The 15975-nt window shown below is 39.5% G+C and overlaps 1 protein-coding gene and 1 pseudogene across 1 annotated transcript; one reads left to right on the top strand and one right to left on the bottom strand.

Annotated features, from left to right (window-relative positions):
- Window positions 1-9508: 9508 nt before the first annotated feature.
- Window positions 9509-10197, bottom strand: LOC144371973 (ubiquitin-conjugating enzyme E2 N pseudogene; annotated as a pseudogene).
- A 687-nt stretch (window positions 10198-10884) lies between these two features.
- Window positions 10885-14809, top strand: LOC144371971 (uncharacterized). Its single transcript, XM_078035331.1, is given in 4 exon segments — window positions 10885-11046; window positions 11227-11287; window positions 11841-13653; window positions 13655-14809. Coding segments are annotated over 4 exon segments (2181 nt in total). The 5' UTR covers window positions 10885-11012; the 3' UTR covers window positions 13928-14809.
- Window positions 14810-15975: the final 1166 nt, after the last annotated feature.

The raw sequence follows: 15975 nt of genomic DNA, 5'->3' as shown, positions 1-15975 counted from the left end.
TGGTATAAGGAAATTTAGGCCCTGGGTCAGCTCCTCTTACACAACAGCCTAAGTTGTGAGGTACAGCCTCTTGGGGGCTCACCTGAGGTCTTGGGGCTAAGGAATCTCCTGGAACAAGCCTCATCTAGACAGCTAACTTCATGGGACCTTGTTTTCCCCAAGCCCTGTCCTCACTCCTTGGAGACAGGTGTTCAGTCAGCCTGTGGATGCTGGTGCTAAGGGGCCAGGTCACCATTGATTCCTGACCCTTGCATTCTCTCACAGTGTGAAAGAGCAAAAGCTCACAGAGGATAAGATCTACACACCCCAGTGCAGTGCTGTGCAAACCTGAAAAGCCTCATAAGCTGGTGTCATGGTTCAGGTCTCCTGGGAGAGTGATCAAGGAGTGTTTCAGTGGGTATGACAAGGTGTGAGGATATCGCAACTGGCAGGGGGAACTTCCCTGCCTCTTGAGCCGGATATGTTTGCTCCCTCAGCACCAGCCATCTGTGGTTATCACTGTGAAATGATCGGCTCACTTATCTGAGGCCCAAGTTTATTTATTCAGAACCAAATATGATGAAATATTAGGAAAGAGGGAAGAAACAAGTGGATTTAAGAAGCCTAATTACATTTCTTTTTTTTAAGAGAGAGAGAGAATTTTTTAATATTTATTTTTTAGTTTTCGGCGGACACAACATCTTTGTATGTGTATGCTGAGGATCGAACCCGGGCCGAATGCATGCCAGGAGAGCGCGCTACCACTTGAGCCACATCCCCAGCCCACAAATTACATTTCGATTTGGTAAACATCCTAGTTTATGGCAAAGTGCAGAGCTGAACTTCTTGCTTCTCCAGAGGCTGAGGCAGGAGGATTTAAAGTTTGAGGACAGCTTTAACAACTTAGCCAGACCCTTTGCAACTTGGTGAGACTTCAAATACTGGGGATGTGGTTCAGTGGTCAACTGCCTCTGGGTTCAATCCAAGGTATCAAAAACAAAAAAAAATGTCCCTTATCCTTGGGCCACCCCTTTGGGAGCTGGACTGTTAGCTTATGAAATTTGGGAGTTACATGAATACTCTGTGTACTCTCACCGTGATCACAACAAGATTTTGACTGATCTGAAATATGGTGTCCTATTTCCATTATTAGAAATAGTTTTTTTTTTTTAAAGTTCACCAAGAAGCATAGCACAACTGTCCCTGGATTTCACAGATTTATTAAAATGCTCAGGGGGTTTTCAAAGAGTGTAGATCATGGGAAAGTTCAGTCTCCTTAATCTCCTTGGTAAGAAATTATATTGTCTTTGTATTAATTTCATTGTATTTTATGCCTCTCATTTTGTAACTTTCCTATTATAATAATTTTTTGTCATTCATATGATGTAGTTTAGTAGAGTTATATTGTGTGTGTGTGTGTGTGTGTGTGTGTGTGTGTGTGTGTGTGTGAATGAGAGTGTGTGTGTTTGTGTCCTGCTTCAGATTGAACCCAGGGCCTCATGCATGCTTGGCAAATGCTCTACTGTTGAGCTATTTCCCAGCCCAAGAACGTGGACAATTATTGATTTATTTACTTATGTATTAAGTGGTGGGATTTAAGCCAGGGACTTGCTCCTGCTTGTTGTCATTCAAAAAATACTTTCAAGTTGCTGAAAGCATTTTTTGATGGTGGGTGTGTGTTTCCCTAGGGATTAAACCCAGAGGCACTTGACCACTGAGCACATCTCCAGCATTTCTTATTTTTATTTTTTAATTTATTTTAAATTTTGTTATAGTTTGAGATGGACAGAATACTTTAATTGTGTTGATTTTTTTGTGGCTCTAAGTTTCAAACCAAGTGCCTCAAACATGCTAGAAATGTGCTCTGTCACTGAGTGACAGCCTCTTTTCCTGATTGTAATTTTTGATGAAGACCAAGTCTGACTGTGTTCCTGATTGTTTTGCTCCATTGCTGAGGCTGGCTTCAGTCTTGTCATCTTCCTTCCCTGACTTTTCTAGTTGCAAAATTTAAAGTAGACTCCACCAAACCAGGAGTTATAATGACTTTTAAAGATAACTCACCCATTTCTCTCAAAATGGAAACAGTATTGAAAATCAGTTTCCTTGCTTTTCTTTATAGTTTTGAAATTTGCATATATAACTCTTCCTCTTTCCTTTACTCTTGCATTATTATGGAAAAGGTATTCAGTATGTAATATTGTTTCTTCTATATATATTTGTGAATCTTCCATGGTGTGGTAGTTGATTCATTTTTTATTGAATTTATTTTTCAGAGCAATTGTAGTCTTATATAGTACATTTTTTTAGGGTTCTCCATTGGAATAGAATCAACAGGAAGAATGAATACAAAAAGAGGATTTGTTAGATGTCCTAGGTGACTAGAAGCTGGGGAGTCCTCTGTGGCAGTCTGCTGGCTGGGGAGCTGGAGAAGTAGTAGCTGTGCCGCCCAAGATGCTGAAGCCTCTGAACAAGAGGGATCAATGGTGCTACCCTAGTCTGAGATCTAATGCTTCTGGAAACTCCCTGGAGAATCACTGGCAGAATCAGCTTTGGAAGAGTAAAGAAGGAATTGTTGATATCCCCAGGCAATCACAGCAGCAGTGGAAAACTCTGTATAGAATCCAGCTTGCATCTGCAGCTGCTACCATGTTCTTGCAACTTTTATTCCATGCAAGCCACCATCCTATTTAGATGACATTACCCACACATAGGGAGGTTTTCTAGTTTGCTAACCCACATGCCAATCACTCCTAGACACAGCCTCATGGACACACCCAGAAGCCTATTAATCATTAGTGTCTCTTAATTCCATCAAAGTGAACATTCGAGTGAACCATCACCCATAGTATCATACACGTCTTCTCTTTAGCTTATAGTCTCCAGTGTTTTCAACATCTTGTACTTGGTATGCAATTCTTTTTATTTATTTTTAGATTCAGTTAAGTAATGTTTGTGGAGGTATTTTGCATTTATGGTCATGAGAGTAATTCATAGCTTCCTCATTTTATCAAGTTAATTTTGATAATAATGTAACATATGCCTCCAAAGGAATTAGAAGGTGTTTTCTCTGCTTCTGCATTTTCAAAAGAAATGTAGAAAATTGGTGGCAGTTCTGGAGTGTCTGGTGGCAGCCTGTAGGATGTCTAAAAGTCCTACATTTCACTTTTTTGATGGTAATGAGTTATTGAGTCAGTTTCTTCAGTAGGCACAGGCTCATGTGTTTTGTGTATTTGTCCTTCTGTGTACATTGTAGGAGATGGTCTCTCTAAATTATTGGGCCACTTCCTCTAAGTTATCAGATTTGTGTCAAGTGCATGTTCATGATATTGTTGAAGAGCCCATGGATGGTAATGGTGGCTATTTTAACTCTAATGGGTAGTTTCTGTGTCTTTGGGTTTCTTATTTGTTGAATGTTATTGTATTTCTCATACCTTTCTTCTATTTATTTACTTTGATGTGCTGGTATGGATTCAACCCAGTGTCTCACTGGTGCTAGGCAAGCTCTCTACACTGAGCCATAAATTCACTCCTGTCCTCTGTTTCCTTAGCCACATATTAGTTTGTCAGAGATGGTGATGTTCATGCAGAACTTGGTTTTGCTGACTGCTGATTTCTCTTTTTTAATTGTTTTATCTTAATTTTTCAAAATTGTTCATAGATCTTTATTTATTTATATGTGGTGCTGAGAATGAAACCCGGTACCTCACACATGCAAGGAGAGTGAGCTACAGCTTAGCCCCAGCACCAGCCCCTGCTGATTTCTTGATTGTGGTTTCACCAACACCCCCTCTTACCGGCCTGTGCTTAATGAATACTTACCTTGCTCTTTTTTCTCTCCTTTCCTGAAGTATAAGGGCCAATGATTGCTTTCATCTCTTCTTTTCTGGAATGTGCTTTGGATACTGTAGAGACCCCCAGTGTACCATCTGTGCTGGTTTTTCATGTTGGACTTTTATATTTCATTTTTCTCAACATGGTCACATTTGCCCTTAAGTCACCTCTTCCTCCTGGGTCTGTTCAGAGCCTTGTGTTGCATCTCCCATTGCTTAAAGGTTTTCCAGCTGCTTCTGATCTGATTTCTGCTTTAACTCCTATGTTCTTTGAGCCTCCTTGGGATTTCACTGGCATTGCACACTTGTTGAGGTGAGGCTCATGGCTCAGGATGTGGCCTGTTCTGGGTGGTGGTACTGTGATCCTGAGAAGGCTGTGTTTTACTTGGACTAATGGCCAGGGAAGCCCTCCTGTCTGTTGCTCTGCTACGTGATCACAGACCCAGCAGTGTTGTGGTGAGGTCTCCCAGTGTAGCAGTTTATTCTTCCTTGTCCTGGGGACTTTTGTATGTCTCTGCCTGATGTATTTTGACTTTTTCTCAGGTGCATGCTACTAACAATTCAAGACAGTTACTTGAAAATTCAGCCTAGCGGCCCCACATTTTTTTAATCCTAGCAGTTCAGGACTCATAGGCAGGAGGATCACATCTTCAAAGGAAGGTTCATCAAGTTAGGCACTGAACGACTTAGAGAAATTCTCCCAAAAATAGAAATAATTAAAAATAAAATAGGGCAGTGAATGTGGCTTATTTGTTATGCACCCTTTGGTTCAATCCTTGGTACAAAATATAAATAAATGAATAAATGAATAGAAAAATAATTTATCCCAGGGATTCTGGAGTCTTATCTTACTCAGGCATGGTCAATCTCACGTCTGTTATTTTCCATTCATGAGTTATGTTTTGCTGTACCTCAGTATTCTTTGTATATTTTTTTAAGTGAATGAAATATGTTTCTTGGGGCTGGGGTTGTGGCTCAGTGGTAGAGTGCTTGCCTATCCCGCATGAGGCACTGGGTTTGATTCTCAACACACATACAACCGAAAAAGGTTCCATCAAGAATTAGAAAATTAAAAAAAAGAAAATGTGTTTCTTCCTTTTTTCCTATTCTGTGGTTTCTGTTTGTTGAAGGCTTCATGCCTTTGCCTAGAGACTAGGTGTCTGAGCTATGTTTAGCAAATTATTTGTATTCAGCTCCTTTGAAAAATTTCCCTGAATGCTAGATCATCCAACAAAGTAAAAACTGTAGCCATTTCAGAGCTGATAGGCGGTGGATTTGCAGACTGACACCCAGCAGCTGTGCTGTCTGACATTTCACCATGAGGGCTGTCCACAGCTGCAGGTACCTATAATGCAGTAGCAGATGCAGCCAACAAAGTAGCAGAGAAAGAACAATCCCTCTTCAGGCTGAGCATAGTAAAAGTCCCAAATGTGTATGAGTCTTTAGGCCATTGGCAAGCTTGTTCCCATATAAGAAATAAAAAAATTCACTCTCCAATATATTGCCCCAATTTTTTTTCCTGAATGTCCTCAAAAGCTCTGATGTTCTCTGGGCTCACACTTTGGGAATTATTTTTCTGGGCTGTAGTGCCACTAATAGACTGTTGATGCCAGATCTCAGTGTCCCTTGGCCTCATTTTTCTGTATACCAGAAATTAGAGAATAACAGTAGAAACAGCAAAACCTCACTTGTCTGGTTTTTGTGAGTAGTTGTGCTGGGGCCTGTGCTTTAACACACAGTGGTGCTATTTAAAACTCTCCTATGTCTTTGCACTGCAGATCCCCACCTGGAGAGCATCCAGTGCTGAGCATGTGGGTCATGGTCCTCTTTAATGTTTTCTCCTAGTCTGTGTGAACTTCCTTCTTTCATCAGTATATCTCGGTGGTTTTATTTGGGGGGCATACTGTGGAGTAAATCCTCGGGTGCTTAACCACTGACCCAAATCCGCAGCACCTTCCCCCTTAACTTTTATTTTTGTTAACTTTCATTCAGGATTTTGCCAACCTGCTTAGGGCCTATCTAAGTTTCTAAGGCTGGCATTGAACTTGAGAATGTCCTGCCTCAGCTTCCTAAACCGGGGTGTTTTTAAAACCTGAGTTTTAAAAGAAACTCTCTGACGCTTTCTTGGTCAAATTTTAGGTGATGGTTGAGTGGGTAGACAATAGTGTGCTTTCTTGCTATTTGCATCCTGTTTGTTTACTTAAATTCTTTTAAGGAATTTCTGCCTATTTTTTATAGTGATTACTCTGATGTAGAAGAGTGAGAGTTGGTTTTAGGTGTTAATATATTTCCATGGTTGAGCTGGGGTTGTGGCTCAGTGGTAGAACACTCACCTAGTACATGTGAGGCCATGCATCAATCCTCAGTACCACATTGAAAAATCAATAAATGAATAAATAAAGGCATTGAGTTCAATTACAATTAAAAAATGAAACATTTAAAAAATATACATTTTCATTGTAATTTTAGTATGAATTGCCCAAAACGGAAGAAGATGTGCTGTGTGTAGTCTGGAGTCATAGAGGGTCAGGCTGAAGGGATCATGAAGGTCAAACCATGGTTGCTGCACTGCACTCTTCCATATGACTGCTTCACGGAGCTGTTGGGAACCTTTCAGGGCTTTGGGGCATGATGACATTGTTGTTCTGATGGTTTGGCTTGGTTTCCACTTCTGTTCTATTTCATGGCTGTACTGAGATGATTCCAGGCTCCCTGTTGTGTCATTTTGCTATGAGTGTTGAATTGTTTTTCTTCTTATCATTAGGGGATTGTATAACATGTTCTTCTACAAATCTAAATTTCCACAGGTGCAATGGTGCATGATTGTATTCCTAGCAGCCTTGGAGGATGAGGCAGAAGAATTATAAATTTAAATGCTACCCTCAGCCTCTCACAAGGCCCTGAGGAAGTTTTTGAGTACTGTGTCAAAATGGCATATGTGCTGGGGATGTGGCTCGGGCATTAAGTGCCCTATAAATAAATAAAATAACATTTCTTGTAAGCTCATTAAATATGTTTTAGTGTTTTACATTTGAATGTATAGTAAATGGATTTTTGTCTACAGAATTGAGGATATAGTGCCTTTGGCCGCCCAGATTCCAGTTTGTCTGGATCATCATTGTGATCTGTATCCAAGACACCTGCTCTCACTCATCTTTCCATGCTGTGAAGGCCAGCCCCCTGAAGCCTTCCTCATGGTCTCTTGCTCACCTCTGCTGATACTGTGCTGCTTAGGATATCACGTGATTTAAGTCCTTGAGAATGGTTGTATGTCAGTGGCAGGGGCACCTTCTGGTAGGTGATATTTTTGGCTGTTCCATCATGGAGCAGACATCATAGTATTGTTATAATTATACATGGAGTGGCGTGTTTCACACCCAAACTGTGTTAGATAGGTGAGGATTCTGGGTTGCAACCCTGTTGCTTTACACACCCTGGAAATGCTTCTGTCTTAGGTTTCTTTGAACCACCATCATTACAGGCAGGAGGAAATTCTTTCACAACAGACACCAGTGCACATGTGGCCCACTCTTGACCAAAGTGTCCTTGAGTGGAACATGGCTTTGTGGAACATGATCTTATGGTAGTGAAGTGACTGCTCTTCAGTAGGTTATTGACAATCCTTGCACATTCATGGTTGCTGTGAGATTTAGAAATTCGTGTCTGCTGTTCATTAAGAAAAATGTTTTGAGACTTATAAAACTTTGCAATGTTGTTGTTTGGACAAGGTGACATCTTTGGGTCATTGAGTTATATGTAAGACATGTTCCATCTTTCAACTTACCTCATTCTGCTTTGTCAGTAATCTTGAGAAATCATTACATTTTTGTGTTTATTAATCATTGTGCATGTTTCCTTTTTTTTCTGATTGTTGAAAACGTAATTTTAATAAATAATTCTTCATCTTACATAGGAGCACAATAAAATATACCACATTCTGAAGAAACTCCAGAAATTATGAGAATAAGTGAGGAAAATTCAGATGGGGCTACAATATCCATTACCTTAAACTGCAAGAGACAAAAGATTCCAAAGTGAAGATTAACATTTACATATTTATGACTGGCTACATTTATGACTTGAAAATAAGAATCAGGCATTGGATGTGGAGAGAGGTGGAAAAGAACAGTTTTGTGAGGGAAGAAACTGTCAGTGAAGGAAAATTTACTAATAACAAATTAAAGAATAAAAGGAGCTCCAAAGCAAATACTAGGGAGGGGAAAGCACATTAACTAAGATTTGATGCTCTCAAAGGAAGAAACCTTTCTGATGACACTTATGCAAGCTGGTTGCTTGCGATACACTCTTAGTTCTATAAGGAAGACTCTAATGCCTCAGCAAACCCCGAATGAATACCAGATTGGTGTTTCCTAATAACACACCCCAGTGGCCACATAGGCAGTTTAAAGACAGGAACCAAGAGAAAGGTCATACTCCACATCTGAGGTAAAAATGTGGCACGACATGTGAAAGTCCTACATGTCAGTCACTAATGCTTTCTTTGCTGTGACAATCCCTGTACAGTAATTTGTCAAACATTGTGGCAATACCAATGATAGCCTAACTAAGTCAGACAACAAACATTTATTTTTAATTTCTATGTGGTTAAAAAAAAAAGTCAGACACTGATGCTTTATGCATGCTCAGGGCCAATTTATAAATAATCCATTCAGTAATTCTTTTTTTAACTTTTTTTTAAAGAGACAGAGAGGGAGAGAGAGAGAGAATTTTGATATTTATTTTTTAGTTATCGGCGCACACAACACCTTTGTTTTGTATGTGGTGCTAGGGATCGAACCTGGGCCGCACGCATGCCAGGCAAGTGCGCTACCGCTTGAGCCACATCCCCAGCCCCATTCAGTAATTCTTAATATAAGTTTGAATCAGTGAAAAGAAACTGACAAAATCTCTTGCCATTCAATTTGTCAGATGGTGAAGACCAAAACAGAATGTTTCATCAGAGTTTTTTAATTTTTAAATATGATTGTCACATTGGGGAAATGAAATAAACACAGTAAAATAAACTGTACAAAGGCAAAGTCCAATAACAAAAAATATTTTACTAAAACATAAGATTTGGTTGGGGATGTGGCTCAAACGGTAGCGCGCTGACCTGGCATGCGTGCGTCCCGGGTTCAATCCCCAGCACCACATACAAAACAAAGATGTTGTGTCCGCCAATAACTAAAAAATAAATATTTTTAAAAAAACATAAGATTTACAGAATTCCATACAAGCCATACAAAATGGTCACAAGTTTTTTTTCTTTCTTTTTTTTTCTTTTTTTGAAGGGGGGAAATCTACACCTGACAGCAAAGTCACAATGTTATTAGTGAGGGCTGTGATGTTTGTTTAATGTTCCCATTTTGATTCACACAATCAAGCTTGTCCATCTACAGAGTCTAAATAAAGTTAGACTTAGCTAGAGAGCATATTCTAAAGAACTGGTTAGCTGCTTTTAACCAATGCAATTAGCTCACCATTAAGGGGAGTGAAAGGAGTCCATAAAATTAAAATAAAACTACCTTTCCCCTCAAAAAAATAAAATAAAAAATAAACACCCATACCCCTGGCAGCTAACCCTGTCAACTACCTTCATTCATAGTGCTTTATACTTAAACCATGATGGGGGAAATGAATAAAAGCAGAGAGCCACTGCTTTTAAACGTTTTTCAACAATCCAGATATTTCTAGCCTGGGCTCATGCTTTACAACAGTAAATCAGGACAAGACATAGATTTGCTAATGTGCATTTAATCACCAAAGGACTGAAGATGTCTGGGCTTTTATTCTGTAATGTTTCTATTAAGACTGTGTCCATTAAATGCAAACAAAGAAGGAAGAAATCTTGGCAGAACAGGAGAAGTGATGCACACTTGATGATCGGATCGATTTGAATATTATTCATGGCATATAGCCTAGTCCATGCTCTAGCTGTTTCTATGGCTTGGGCTTCCTTGGTCTTCCACTGCTCCACTTCATCATTTACCAATGGATCATCTGGATTAGGAGCACTTAACAAAGCCTGGATCAATAGCAGAACTGTGCGGATCTGCAGTGCTGGGGACCACTTATCTTTCAATATATCTAAACATATTATTCCCAACTTGTCTACATTAGGATGATAATTTTTGGTCATGAAACGTACTGTAGGTGCTGCCATTGGGTATTCTTCTGGAAGGAATCGTTCAAGTTTAAAAGTCCCTCCCTCAAAGGGGGAATCCTGGGGGCCAGCAATGACCACATCAAAATAACGGGCGTTGCTCTCATCTGGTTCTGCTTTAATGTCAGGAACTGGTTCTGCCAGGAAACTCTGGGTTTCCTTGATGATCCTGCGGGGCAGCCTGGCCATCTTGTCAGATCCCGAGTTCGGCCTCTGGTTTCGTCTTCAGCTTTGCTTGCCTCACATGTTTTCTATTTTATTAATTTTGTTGAGGAGAAATGCACTTGCAAATATCTAGTTGTTCTCTTCGTGTAATCCCACAAGATAACGCAATCCCCAGTTCATAAAGTGTGGCAACCCGAGTGTTAGTTTGTCTATATGCTATCTCTAGGGGAATCTTCTTTGTGATCCATGCTCAGAAGTCATGTTCTAGGCATTTCCTTAAAGAAGGAACAATAGACTTTCAGAAAGAATCAAGAGATCAGTGAATACAGTGTTGTCTATATTAAGAGAGCAGGCACAGTGACCCACTGTGGTTGGCAGAATATCTCTCAATTGCTGAGTTCTATGATTGCAACAATTTCATACTCAGCTTTCTTTCCTAAGGGTAAGTACTATTGGGGATCCTAATATTAGCTCTCCACTGCAGAGAAGGTTGTTAGGACATGTAATAGAGGTGTAACCAACAACGTGACTCATGATACTGCCTTACTTCGTGTGAACTCACCAATGGAAGGGAGGAAAACATTAGTTGCTTGCCTTCTGAGTGGCTCAATTCTAGTGTTGAAATGTTTGTGAGGAATTGAGTGCAGGAAGGATTTGATGGACCAAACCATGGAATTAATAAAAAATTCATAGAATCCTGTGGACATCAAGCCTGTTGAGTAAATATTTCTTCTGCTGTCAATCTCTCCTGATCTCCAGTTAACATTTGTGGGATATTTTAGATCTCAGTGACCTTTGAGGATGTGGCTGTGAACTTCACCCAGGAGGAGTGGGCATTGCTGGATCCTTCCCAGAAGAACCTTTACAGAGATGTGATGCTGGAAGTCCTCAGAAACCTGGCTTCTATAGGTAATAATGATGTTTTTAAAATTAATCAAATAGAGAACTCATGTTTATTTTTGTCATTTATATACAACATGAACGGGGAATACATTGTTGATTTACTGCAGCATAAAAGGCACCTACAATTTGGCAAAGCAGTTCTGTGTTCTAAGAATTCATACAGATTGTTCTGGTTTCTCATTTTAGAAAACAAATTGGATGAAAATAATATTGAAGATGAGATCAAAAATTCTGAGAGCATTCTAAGGTAATTGTACCCACAAGAGGTGTATTTGAGGGAATCTGAGAAGGTCATATAATTTTTAAAATAGACCCACTCAAGAAGTATGCACAATTTGAAATATATTTATTCTTATAAGATTTTTTTTACCAGAAATATTTACTTAACTGTAACAGATATTCAGTTTTTTTCCAAGTACTTGGAAATTGCATGTGAATATCACTATTTGGATAATCACCATAGGGAAGCTGCATTGCAAAGGATTGTTTCCTTTCAATTTTTTGATTTTGAGGCAATTTAAACACATCAGGAAACCTCGCCTTACCTGATGTTGATAGTAATGTAAGCCTAGGTCCTATAAATAAGTATAAAATCATGAATGAATCAAGGATTGATAATGTGCTGGTCATTCTTCAAAGAAGCCATGTGGTGGTAAACTTCAATGGCCAAGAAGATAGTGTGGGGAAAGTTTCAATGAAATTCCAGTTCTTACCTGGACAAAGAAAAATTTTAATAGAGTAAATCCATGTGGTTATTATATGTGTGCCAAAGACTTCATATGCCCTTCATTACTCCATAGGCACATCACATCTCACTCTGGACACAAATGCTACAACCACGAGGAATGTGAAGAGAAGCCACGTGAATTTAAACACTATAGGCAATCCCTGGTTTCTCTAAAAAATGTTCACACACAAATGTTAATACAAACTGGAGAGGGACCTTATGAAAGTACAGTACGCGGGAACGTCTTCAGTTATTCTAGTGACATTCAAAGACATGAAGATACTCATAATGGGTTGCAACCCTATGAATATCAACAATGTGGTGAAGCCTCATCTTCTTCCACACGTGTTCAAAGACACATGAGAACACACAGTGGAGGTAAACCTTTTCAATGTGAGGTATGTGGGAAAGCCTTTCATTTCCCTTCTTTATTTAGAAGACATGAAAGAACTCATTATGGAGAGAAATTCTATGAATGTAAACAAGATCGTGAAACCTTTATTTCACACACAAGTCTTCAAAGGCAGAGGATCACACACATGGGGAATGCACGCTTCAAATGTAAGGTATGTGGGAAAGACTTTGCTTACCCCAGTTTATTTAGAAGACATCAGAGAACACATACTGGAGAGAAGCCCTATGAATGTAAGTGGTGTAGAAAAACCTTTTCTACATCCAGTTACCTTCAGATTCATGGAAGAATACATACTGGAGAGAAGCCCTACGAATGTAAGCAGTGTGGAAAAGCCTTTTCTACATCCAGTTACCTTCAAATACATGGAAGAACACATACTGGAGAGAAGCCCTATGAATGTAAGCAGTGTGGAAAAGTCTTCGCTAATGTTTCTGGCCTTTACCAACATGAAAAAATTCATACTAGAGACAAGTACTATGAGTGTAGGCTTTATGGCAAAGCCTTTGCTAGTTCTAGTGACCTTCAAAGGCATAGAAGAACACATACTGGAGAGAAGTCCTATAAATGTAAGCAGTGTGGAAAAGTTTTTGCAAGTTCCAGTGAACTTCAGAGACATGAAAAAACTCATCCTGGAGAAAAGCCCTATGAATGTAAGCAGTGTGGCAAAGCCTTTGCTACATCCGGTATCCTTCACTCACATGAAAAAACTCATACTGGAGCAAAGCCCTATGACTGTAAGCAGTGTGGCAAAGCCTTTGCTACATCCGGTATCCTTCACTCACATGAAAAAACTTATACTGGAGCAAAGCCCTATGAATGTAAGCAGTGTGGCAAAGCCTTTACTAAATCCACTTGTCTTCAGATTCATGGAAGAATTCATACTGGAGAGAAGCCCTATGAATGTAAGCAGTGTGGAAAAGCCTTCAGTAGTTTCTCTGGCCTTCACTCACATAAAAAAATTCATACTGGAGAGAAGCCTTATGCATGCAAGCAGTGTGGCAAAGCCTTTCCTAGGTCTTATAGCCTTCGCAGACATGAAAGAACACATACTGGGGAGAAGCCCTATGAATGTAAGCAGTGTGGCAAGGCCTTTACTAGATCCAGTGAGCTTCACTCACATGAAAAAACTCATACTGGAGAAAAGCCCTATGAATGTAAGCAGTGTGGGAAAGCCTTTGTTAGATCCCGTTTCCTTCAGATTCATGGAAGAACGCATACTGGAGAGAAGCCCTATGAGTGTAAGCAGTGTGGAAAAGCCTTCAGTAGTTTCTCTGGCCTTCACTCACATAAAACAATTCATACTGGGGTGAAGCCTTATGCATGTAAGCAGTGTGGCAAAGCCTTCAGTCGTTCCTCTGGCCTTTACTTACATAAAAGAATCCATACTGGAGAGAGGCCTTATGCATGTGAGCAGTGTGGCAAAGCCTTTGCTATATCCAGTGGGCTTCACAGACATAGAAGAACACATACGTGGGGAGAAGCCCTGTGAATGTAAGCAGTGTGGCAATTTCTTTGCTAGTTCCAGTTACCTTCCCAAACTTGAAAAATCTCATACTGGAGAAAAGCCCTATGAATGTGAACAATGTGGCAAAGCCTTTGCTAGTTCCAGTGACCTTCAAAGACATGGGAGAACACATATTGGAGAGAAGCTCTATGGTTGTAAACTATGTGTAAAAGCCTTTGTTACATCTGTTCAGCTTCACTTACATGAAGGATCCCATAGTGCAGAGAAATCGTACTCATGAAACCAATTGGCAAAGTCTTCTGTTAATAATGTTTCACTCTTTAACATGTAGTAAGTTTTCTGTAGAAAAATTCTTTGAATGTGAAATGTGGTAAATCAATATTTCTTGTCAAATTCAAAGAGAAGAGAGTGCTCACATGTCCAAATGTATCTATCTACCTACCTACCTACCTACCTACTTACCTACCAACCTACCTATAAATAGTACTGGGGATTTAGTTTGGGGGTCATCTATCACTGAGCCACAACGTTTTTCCTTTTTATTTTGAGACAGGGACTTGCTGAGTTCCTTAGGGCCTTGCTTAGGTGCTGAGTTTGGCTTCACATTTGTGATCCTTCTGCCTCAGACCCCGAGTCTCCGTGATTAAAGGCAAACTCTACTAGATTCAACTGAATAAAGCATTAAATGTGGAGAATTTGGAAAATCATTCCATTTTTCCTGTTGCCTTCAAAGTCATTTCACTCACACTGGAAAAAAAAAACCTCAGAATGTGGAAGATTGTGTACATTCTGTCAGCTTCCCATCCCAGTCCTGCTTTCCTTCTCATATATGACAATACAGAGAGAAGCCCTGAGAATGTGATTAATGTGGGAAGTTTTCTAATTTTCCGAGTTTTTATAAGTTCTGGGAAGACTTTTCTTGAAAGATTCATGCCAAAATAAATAAATCATATGCAAGTAAGTGTTCAAGTGTTTCCGTTTTGTTCACTTGTAGAAAGGACTCATACTGTGGAAAATCCTGTGGAAAAGCCGTGTGGGGCAGTATTCAGCGTTCATGGTTTCCTTCAAAGACATTAAGGGATTCACATCAGGGAAAACCCTTCTGTTCTTTAAACAATGTGATGACACTTTCACTTTTGCATGTTCTTTTTGAACATCATGGAAGCACTCACTCTGGAGAAAAGCCTTGTATATAAAAATGTGGTGAGACCTTCAGTTGTTTCAGATCTATTTATTTATTTTTATGTTTTTTAAAGAGAGAGTGAGAGAGAGAGAGAGAGAATTTTAACATTTATTCATTTTTTCTTAGTTCTCAGCGGACACAACATCTTCGCTTGTATGTGGTGCTGAGGATCGAACCCAGGCCGCACGCACGCTAGGCGAGAGTGCTACCGCCTGAGCCACATCCCCAGCCCTTCAGATCCATTTAGACTTACATAGACTTGAGAATTTTTATTTTAATTTCTTTTACTTTTTTTTTTGGTACCAGGGATTCAACCCAGAGACACTTAACCACTGAGCCACATTCTAGTTCTTTTTTTTTTTTTCAAATATTTAGACATGGTCTCACTGAATTGCTTTGGTCCTCACTATGTTGCTGAGGTTGACTTTGAACTTGAGATCCCCTGCCTCAGCCTGCTTTTCCAGTGGAATTATAGTCATGCAACCCCTTCAGCAAGAATCCTCTTTTTCTGAGAAAACCAGTGTAGGCGTTTAAAAAGGGTGTGTGTCTTCATTTCTTTCTATTCAGAGGTAAGGAGAATGCACCCTGGATTGGATGTCGGAATTGTGTCAGCATGAAGATGTAAAAGCAACATGTTTCTCCCTGTTAAATATCTCTTCTTGTTAGATTTAATTTTTCTCTCTATATTTGTTGATCGGTAGTCAACTCTCCCATATGATGACATAATTTCATATTTACTCTGTGTGTGTGTGTGTGCACAAAATCTAGTGTGTAGTATGATTTTGTACATAGAAGTATGTTATAGAATAGTACACGAGATTTGTAGTTAAAATGCATGAACCTGTATTGGCAGCTTTTTAATTTTTTTTTAGAGTTTTCATCTCTCTTCTTCTTTTGAGTCCAATTTCTCTCATATTGCCCATATATTTTCCACTAAAGACCTTAGCAAACAAATGTCCGGTAGTCTGAAGGTTCATTGATATAGAGCAAGTTCATAGAGAACATCAGTTCACACCTGCCTAAATTCTGTTTTTTTTTTAATCTTCCTAAGATGTAGACACCAAATCTGATTTTCTCAGCCAGGTTTTCTTTGGACACCTCAGAGAGTCCTATGTTCTCAGCTACTATCCATTCCTGGGGCTGCC

Source organism: Ictidomys tridecemlineatus, chromosome Y, assembly GCF_052094955.1.
Source record: "Ictidomys tridecemlineatus isolate mIctTri1 chromosome Y, mIctTri1.hap1, whole genome shotgun sequence".
Taxonomy (NCBI): domain Eukaryota; kingdom Metazoa; phylum Chordata; class Mammalia; order Rodentia; family Sciuridae; genus Ictidomys; species Ictidomys tridecemlineatus.
Note: the sequence above shows the minus strand (reverse complement) of the source record. Positions and strands in the feature narration are given on the sequence as shown.